Source organism: Staurois parvus, unplaced genomic scaffold, assembly GCF_062004578.1.
Source record: "Staurois parvus isolate SC_StPar_1 unplaced genomic scaffold, SC_StPar_1.0 ptg000391l, whole genome shotgun sequence".
Taxonomy (NCBI): Eukaryota; Metazoa; Chordata; class Amphibia; order Anura; family Ranidae; genus Staurois; species Staurois parvus.
In genome coordinates, this window is record NW_028318187.1 from 695,137 (window position 1) to 705,000 (window position 9,864).

General features: G+C 39.1%; 1 protein-coding gene across 1 annotated transcript in view; it reads right to left on the bottom strand.

Moving 5' to 3' along the window:
- Nucleotides 1-247: 247 nt before the first annotated feature.
- Nucleotides 248-9,864, bottom strand: part of FOXF2 (forkhead box F2) — a 16,473-nt gene continuing 6,856 nt past the window's right edge. The window contains exon 2 of the mRNA XM_089686126.1: nucleotides 248-3,335. Within this exon, the coding sequence (XP_089542252.1) occupies nucleotides 3,169-3,335 (167 nt within the window). The 3' untranslated portion in view covers nucleotides 248-3,168. The remainder of the gene's footprint in view (nucleotides 3,336-9,864) is intronic.

Below are 9,864 nucleotides of genomic sequence, written 5' to 3' on the forward strand. Positions count from 1 at the left end.
AGTGCTATTGGGATACTGAAAGTGTAAACTACACAGGTGGCTAACTTTATGTTCTATTTACACTATACTGTACATGTTTTAAGAAAAGATAAATTACATCAATATAAATATATCCACTTTATATATCCACGAAGTTTCTTAAATGTATCCACTTCGTGTATCCACTTTATTTCCTTAAATGCACATTACTTTCCTAATGTATCCACTTTACTTTCCTAAATGAAAGATAAAGCATTCTCCATTGGCATTTGTTATAAACATTTTATTGGAAAAAAAAATGTACATCCAAATATCTGAACATTTTTTTACGACTACATAAGTGCAAATACATTCCTTTCTTTAAAAAGCATAGTGGGATTATACAGATTTCAGATACACTTTTGTCAACATATGGTGATAAGAAAATCTAAAGAAAAAAAATGGCAAAAATATCCTTGCATTTTGACCTACTAAAAATATTTAATTTCTAATATATACAACATTTTAATACTAGACGGTAAAGGAGAAAACGTGTGGGAGATGGGTGCTGACTTCCCAAAGATTTCATAGAATAAGTTTCATTAATTAAAAATGGTCAAAATTGCATCTGCTGTGCTGATTGTGTGATGGTTGGAGGCAGGGAGATGTAAAGGGAAGAGACAGGTAGAAAATGCAGGGATGTAACTAGAGTTTACAGAGGTAGATAAAATAAGAAATATTAAAAAGGGGAAAGAAAGGAAAAGTGTGAGCTAAAAAAGGCAATTCATAGAAAAGAAGGGGAGTGAGGGAAAGAAAGCGAGAGAGGGAAGGAGATTATAAAATGGAAGAGAGAGATACAAAGGGAGATGGAGAATGAGAGAGCGAAAGAGAAATGGGGAGGGAGGGAGAGATGGGGAGGGAGGGGGGGAGGGATGGAGAGAGAGAGAGAGAGAGAGAGGGTGGGGGAAGAGAGAGAGAATGAAGTAGATTATATGGAAGAGAGATATATAAAGGGAGATTGAGAGATAAAGAGAGGGAGAAAAAAGAGAGAAAATGAAGTAGATTATATAGAAGATAGAGAGATATAAAGGGAAAGAGAGAATGAGAGAGAGATGAAAGAGAAAGAGGGATAAAGGGAGAGAGGAAAGAGGGAGAAGGAGGTAGATTATATGAAAGAGAGAGATATAAAGGGAGAGAGAGAGAATGACAGAGAGAGATAAAAGGAGAGAGAGAGAAAAAAGAGAGAATGAAGTAGATTGCATGGAAGAGAGAAATATAAAGGGAGAGAGAGAATGACAGAGAGATAAAGGGAGAGAGAAAAAAGAGAGAGAATGAAGTAGATTGTATGGAAGAGAGAGATATAAAGGGAGAGAGAGAATGACAGAGAGAAAAGGGTAGAGAGAAAAAAAAGAGAAAGAAGGAAGTAGATTGTATGGAAGAGAGAGAGATACGGTATAAAGGGAGAGAGAGAGTGACAGAGAGAGAGAACGATAAAGGGAGAGAGAGGAAAGAGAGAAGAAATTAGGTAGATTATATGAAAGAGAGGGAAAGCTAGGGAGAGAGAGAGAGAGAGAGAGAGAGAGAGAGAGAGAGAGAGAGAGAGAGGGGGGAAGGAAGAAAGAAAGAAAGAAAGGAAAGAAAGAAAGAAAGAAAGACAGAAAGAAAGAAAGAAAGAAAGAAAGAAAGAAAGAAAGAAAGAAAGAAAGAAAGAAAGAAAGAAAGAAAAAGAATGAAAGATATATGGTAGAGAAAGATAAGGGAAATAGAGAACAAGAGAGAAAGAAAGGCACGAGAAAGAAAGAGACATAGAGGTGCAAGAATGAGAGAGGGTAGCGAATAGAGGGTGAAAGGGAGAAGAAGGACAATACATATCGAAAATACAGGGAAACAGAGAAGTGATAAGAGGGATGGAATAGTGATTATATGGAAGAGAGAGGTATGAGAGGATAACAAAGAGATGTAAAAGATGAAAGTAACAGGAAAATGGGCAGAGAAGGAAAAAATGGTCAGTGCATGGGACAAGGAATCAAATAATTGGTGTAGTGCGGCAGAGAAGGAAGTAGGCATGGTGTATAGACAAAGATAAGCAGATAGGTTAAGAGGGAAGGAAAGAGGGAGACAGGAGAGAAGAAACACGTTGAAAAGCAGGGTGTAGAGATCCATGCACCATACATGTCCCATCACTCTTGCCTTGTACAATGCAATCTTCAGGCTCCCAGTGCTTTCCCTCTAATGTAATCCAAGCTTGCTTTTAAACCACGCAGTCATTCCACCATGTGGAGATTGATTCCAGCATTTGCTTTTCCATGAGCCATGATTCATGGTTAAGTCACATCGAAAATATTTACAAGGACAAAGCAAGTATCACAAACATCACTCAGTAATGATTAATCCCAAATTCTGTTTCCATATAGAGAGGGGAGCCCATTCTGAGGAAGACTTGCAGTCTAGGAGTATTTGTACTACTACAATATAGGGTGTGATTTCATAAAGGAGAAATAAATAGGTTGGCCAAGCCATTTCAGAATGAAAGATTCTTAGATTTTCTCCTGAATGCACACTAAGGCTCTCCATACACCTTACAATCAACTTTAGATCTACCGAAACTATGTAATATAAGGACCCACCTATTTGGCAGGAACTTGCAACACAGATCTAAAGAAGGTTGTACAATCAGATTGTACAGTGTATGGGCAGCCTAATCTGTATGACAATATTGCCAGGGGGAATCACCCCATATTATGAACAAATACAGGGGAGGTGGATTATTTGAAGGCGGTCAGCTAATACTGGTTCCTATTTTCAGTCTGTCTCAGACAGAAGTGCTGTGTTTGTGTCTGGGGTCAGATACTCGTCCTTGTGATCCGACAATGTCTCCTGATTGCAGGATTGTAAACATATCAAACTTTATTATTACCTGTGCTTGGCAGGCAGTGATACATTTAAGTGCCCGGACATTGAAAGTCGATTGGAAGTAATTCAAGCAGATGGAAGATGAAGGGTACTTCATATATGGCAGCTGAACACGGATCCAGCGCTGGGATTGGCACCCTGCCATAGATTAGTGTGGCTGCAAAGCCCAGCATTGAGATACACAGGGCAGGAGTCAAGCCCAGCACAGGGGTGCTCGATGCCCGCCTGGCACAGTGCAGGACAGTACACACACGCTGCGATTGTCGCTCGCTCCCCATGGTGTTGGCTCAGTCCCATCTACATCACACACGGCTTTATATCCTGGCAGACACTCTGATGATGGTGATGGTGATAGTAGGAACTACTGGCAGACGGATGGAAAGAAGAAATCCCGTTAAAATTGAGAACAAAATCCTTTCTGTCGCACACAGGGGAGGAGTGGTGCTGGTAGCGAGGCAATCCCACTGCAATGGAAATACAAACAGTTACTAGAATAGAGCACACAGGGTTTGTGTCATCAGATATTACTGGGCAGAGGAAGGTAAAGACATCACCTGCTGAAAGGACTCCACTGGTGATGGAAAGGAGCATCATATAAGACCACACAACCTTCACCTTATTATACTTTCCTAAACTCATCACACACATTACAATCTGATTGTACAATCTGCTATGAGTGAAAGGGCCTGTCCTTTCCCATACATAATGATCAGATAGACCAGGCAGACTGCCCATACATTATATAATCTGATTGTACAACCTCCTTTAGATCTACCAATTAGTGCAAGCTCCTGTCTGATTGGATACAAATAGGTATAGGTCCTCATATGACATCGTTTTGGGCAATCAAAAGTTAATTGTATAGTCAGAATTTTATGTGTATGGTGACCTCTGCCCAAGTATCAGAAATCAGAATTAAAGTGATACTAAACCCACAACAATAAAATCAGTCTGTATATGCAGTAAAGCATGCTTGTTATACTCACTGTAGAACCTAAGGGGTTAGTCCTCTGCATTGTTTAAAAAGGCAGTTGGATCCTGACTTCTCTGATCCTCCCCTTCTTCCAGTGTCCCCCTTTTATCTCCTGATAAGCCATATCGTATGGAATCACTCTGCACATGCTCAGTTTGGTGTGTATTGCTAGAGATATTTTTTTTCTTGGGAGAGTGCGTGTGATCATCACAGGACCAATCAGCACTGTCCAGACAGAGGGTCAGGGTTTCTGCAGCCTCCTAGAGCAAAATAAAAACTCCTCCTACAAACTTTAACATGTGCTCTGCTGGACACTGATAGAAGTCACAGGGCTGCTCTAACTGCTGATGATAAAAGGTATTCAGCAGTTTATATTTACTAAAATAATTGCACTTCCATGTTCTGTGCAGGGGCGGACTGACAACTGATGGGGCCCCCGGGCAATAGGGGACCATGGGGCCCCTGTGTCCTTGCCCACACTCAAAGCACACCCAAAAAATCCTATAAAAAAGGTACCAGGGGCATTACATGGGGCCCCCTACTGACCCCAGACCCTGGGGCAGTGCCCAAGTACTCGAATGGTCAGTCCGCCCCTGGTTCTGTGTACTGTGGGAGACCAGATTTAGTGAATGCAGGGTCCTGGGTTTAGTAACAATTTAAACCTATTTTTGTATGACTTCCACAAAGTATATACTAATAGGGCCAGCATTTTACAAATACTACTTTAGAATGAAGGCCTCTTTATCCAGATAAGTCTGATTAAAGTAGCTGAGACATGGCTTCGGATGATTTTATTAAAGGGGGGCACCTATCAAGAATTACTGATGGATTACATAAACAAAGCTTAACATTCCTTATACATCGAAAAAATCCATGAACATATCAGAATTAAATAGGAAAGTAATTATTCACCCATGTACCTGTCCATTCATCTAAAGAGAGTGATTTACTAAGGGAGTAAGGCTGACCATACATTATACAATATTCTACAATTTTCTGTTGAATTTCTACCCAATTTCCTTTAGATTTACCTTCAGCCGTGTAGTGCAGGGGCCTGCCTAACTGGATACAATTGAAAGTGTTGTTTAGGTTTGACCTCATATTATATGGATTTTGGTAAATCTGAAACAAAATTCTCAAGAAAATTGTATAATCTATGGCCATCCTAAAGGGGGTTTTCACTTTGCAAAGTTCTCAGATAATGATGTAAAGCTGTGTGCACTTCAATCCATATGTAATCACAAATCCTGATTTGTTTTATTTATTCTGCACACCATTGTATTTTCAGTGAAATAAATACTATACTATAGAAACAGTCACTATATTTTTCTGTAAATTAGCACATTTTTGTCAATGTTTCAACATATATGGAAAACAACATGGGACAATACATTAAAATGTGACTGAAATATCTACTTTCCATACCTACACCTATAGTTCTGATAATTGGTCTGAAAGTTTTAATAATAACATTTGGATATCCTCGCATTACTATTCTTTAAAATAATTAAAATTAAAAATTGTAATGTTGGTTTACTAAATAAGTAGATGATGTTCACTAAGCACTTGGACAAGTGTCAGTTCAATAGGGCGAACCTGCGTTCTCTTAATTACTGAGAAAATGATGGAGTTTACTAGCACATGATTGGTTGATTAGGGTGAATACAGCTTCATCATATTTTCTAGACTCACTCAAGGATCACTGTTTAAGGGCTCGTTCACACTTGACTTTATTTCTAACTCTTGCCAAACGCCCCTATAGCATTTGATAAGCATTAGACAGATGTTTGTGAAGCGTTTTTAATGCTCCACAAATGTTCCCAAAATGCCCTATGCGCTCTTTTGAGGCGGTTGATAGGCGTTTGCCAAGCGTTAAAACCGCACCACAAACGCCTATAATGAAGTTTAAATGGTATTAACGATCCACAAATGCCTCACAACCGCACTGCAAACACCAGCCAGGCGTTGGTGGAGCGGCACCATAGACTTGAATGACAGGCTTCAACTCCTCCTGACTAGACCAGAGGCGTCAGTTTTGCCATGAAGCAACCCTAATGCTTCTGTGTGAACAGCACTGTGTGCTGCCATGTGCCTAATTTTTAGAGGCCTTTGAGAAGTATTAAAAATGCTTCCGAAATGCCTTTCTGACACCTGCTGACAGAACTAGTGTGAACGTAGCCTAAGTGAGCAGTTTCGATTATCAGCCCCTATTAGTTCAACAGTTCTAAGGCTGCCATACTGCAATCTGATTGTACAATGCATTTCTATCAATACTATGTAATATGAGGACACACCTGTACAATCCAATCCATTTCTATCCAGTAGCACAGGTCCTCATAATACATAGGGGAAGATTTACTAAAGCTGGTGCACACGGAGGTGTCCTTTTATGACACAGAGAAGAGCTGCGATTCAGAGGATCCAGAGGATCGCAGCTATTCTCTGGTCATCCACAGTTTATGACACTCAGGAGATCAGCGGAGAACATGTTCAGCCCTTCACTGGAGATCTGTGTTCTCCCTCCAGATTCTCCAGCCCAGAGCTGGAGAATCGGAGGGACCGCAAACTAAGGTGTCCGTTTATGACACAGAGAATAGCTGCGATTCAAGGGATCTCAGCTATTCTCTGGTCATTCACAGTTTATGACACTCAGGAGATCATGTCAGCCCTTCTCTGGAGATCTGTGTTCTCCCTCCAGATTCTCCAGCCCAGAGCTGGAGAATCAGAGGGACCGAAACCAGAGATAATTTACCTCTGTTTAGTAAACTGATCTTTTACTGTAATCTCCCGAGATTATAGTAAAATGAGCCGTTTTCCAGAGTTTGTAGACCGTTCTCCAGCGTTTGGAGACCGTTCTCCCTTTGTTCGGAGAACTGCTTCATAAACTGCATTCACAGGAGAACTGTGTTCTCCGAGAATGCCGGAGAACTGAGCAGCGATCTATTACCGCTGGTTCATAAACGGACACCTAAGCAGCGATAATTTACCTCTGTTTAGTAAACTGATCTTTTACTGTAATCTCGCAAGATTATAGTAAAATCAGCTGTTTTGCAGCGTTTGTAGACCGTTTTCCAGCGTTTGTAGACCATTCTCCCTTTGTTTGGAGAACTGCTTCATAAAAGGCATTCACAGGAGAACTGTGTTCTCCGAGAATTCCGGGTGTCCATTTATGAACCAGCGATAAATGATCGCTGCTCAGTTCTCTGGCATTCTTGGAGAACACAGTTCTCCTGTGAATGCCTTTTATGAAGCAGTTCTCCAAACGAAGGGAGAATGGTCTACAAATGCTGGAGAACGGTCTATAAACGGTGGAAAACAGCTGATTTTACTATAATCTGGTGAGATTACAGTAAAAGATCAGTTTATTAAACAGAGGTAAATTATCGCTGCTTAGGTGTCCATTTATGACACACAGAATATCTGCGATTCAGAGGATTACAGCTATTTTTTGGTCATTCACAGTTTATAACACCCAGGAGAACATGTTCAGCCCTTCTCTGGAGATCTGTGTTCTCCCTCCAGATTCTCCAGCCCAGAGCTGGAGAATCGGAGAGACCAAAAACTAAGCAGAGATAATTTACCTCTGCTTAATAAACTGATCTTTTACTGTAATATCGCGAGATTATAGCAAAATCAGCCGTTTTCCAGCGTTTGTAGACCGTTCTCCCTTCGTTTGGAGAACTGATCTACATATGCTTCATAAACGGCATTCACAGGAGAACTGAGCAGCGATCTATTACTGCTGGTTCATAAACGGACACCTCAGTCATAAATGGACACCTAAGCAGCGATCATTTACAGCTGGTTCATAAGAATCTGGTGCAGTTGTGCAGTGTAACCAATCAGCTTTCAGGTTTTATTGTCAAAGCCTAATTGCACAAGCTGAAGTTAGAAGCTGATTGGTTGCTATGCACAGCTGCAACAGAATCGGTGTGCACCAGTTTTAGTAAATCTCCCCCCAGTGTATCTAAACTGCAAACCAAAACTGTAATATATTGCAGCCTAATGACCCCTAATGTGTGGGCTGTATTGTTTTATTTTTTGTTAGTTTTTTTTCGCCTGGTGATTCAGCCAATGACATGCTTCCTGTAGGTGTAGGGTGTCTCCATTCTGCATGGAGGAGCCACTGCAGACACCTTTGGAGAGCAGCATTATCAGTCCGGGGATATATAGATACACTAGTAGATAAGACTTTACAGAAGTGTTAGTAGATCTGAAGGAGATCGTACAATCAGATTGTATAGTGCATGGTCAGCTTTCAAACTTTGCAGCCCAGATCATCAAAACCAAACCAATGTGTTTGTGCATTGTGCCAGTATTCCCTTCGACTGCTGGCTTTCCCCAACATTGCCAGCAGCCAGCGCACCTTAATATATTTCCATATAAATCTTTCCAAGCTTCCTATTTATGGCCCCAGTTTAATCAGTTTCCATGGATTAACAATGTGAGAAAATATGTATTTCCAAACCTCAACAAAACAGGCGTTCTGCTTCTAATCCGCCTGGATATTGCATGCAATACAACATGAAAGCACCTTCATTTCTGGGGCTCAGCCTTTCACAGGCTGCCCTTATTTTATGTAAAATTAGTTAAGAATGTCCCTTTAAAATGGGGATTATTTTCACAAGGCTCATTAAATCTGTGCAGACACCTCATTATGTAATGAATTTTTAATACACGGCCAGTTGCCTTCTCCTTAAGGTGAACTAGGCGCATGTAATAGGTGAGCACGACTTTTAACGAGCTGCTGGACTTCCTAATTAAAGAGAAGAATTTGGCTTTCTGCTAATTAGTGAAAACTCGGCTGATTTGTAGAGGCATTTGTATGGGCACCAGTACTGTAATGTGCCACACCACGCTGCCTGATCTTATCTAATCTTTCATCTACTGGCCTGATTTACAAATTGTCATTTGGGATCTTTGGGGCTTAACTTTGATGTGAATGGCATATTGGCAGAGCAGGAAGGAAGTTTATTGTATAGTCATAAAGCCAATTTATAGGTGTAAAGAAATCCAGCAAGTGACTGATAATAATTAGCCCCTATTTCCTAAGATATCCATAACTTTACCTGGCTAATTGTATAGCTGCACCTTTCCTTGTAGCTAAAGTAAGACTAGCTATCGCTGAATATAATAATAATACTAATATCACTACTACTATGAATAATATTATTAATAATAATAATAAGACTGTATTTCCTAAATATATCCATAATTTAACCTGACTAATTGCATAGCTGCACCTTTCCTTGTAGCTAAAGTAAGGCTACCTATCGCTTAATATAATAATAATAATAATAATAATAGTAATATCACTACTACTACTATGAATAATATTATTAATAATAATAAGACTGTATTTCCTAAATATATCCATAATTTAACCTAATTGTATAGCTGCACCTTTCCTTGTAGCTAAAGTAAGGCTACCTATCGCTTAATATAATATTAATAATAATAGTAATATCACTACTACTACTATGAATAATATTATTAATGATAATAAGCCTGTTTTTCCCAAATATATTCATAATTTAACATGGCTAATTGTATAGCTGCACCTTTCCTTGTAACTAAAGTAAAGTTACCTATTGCCAAATATAATAATAATAATAATAGTAATATCAGTACTACTACTATGAATAATATTAATAATAATAAGCCTCTATTTCCTAAATATATCCATAATTTACCTGGTTAATTGCATAGCTGCACCTTTCCTTGTAGCTAAAGTAAGGCTACCTATCACTAAATATAATAATAATAATAGTAATACCCCTACTACTACTAATAATAATATTATTAATAATAATAAGCCTGTATTTCCTAAATATATCCATAATTTAACCTGACTAATTGCATAGCTGCACCTTTCCTTGTAGCTAAAGTAAAGTTACCTATTGCTAAATATAATAATAATAATAATAGTAATATCATTACTACTACTATGAATAATATTATTAATAATAATAAGCCTGTATTTCCCAAATATATCCATAATTTAACCAGGCTAATTGCAT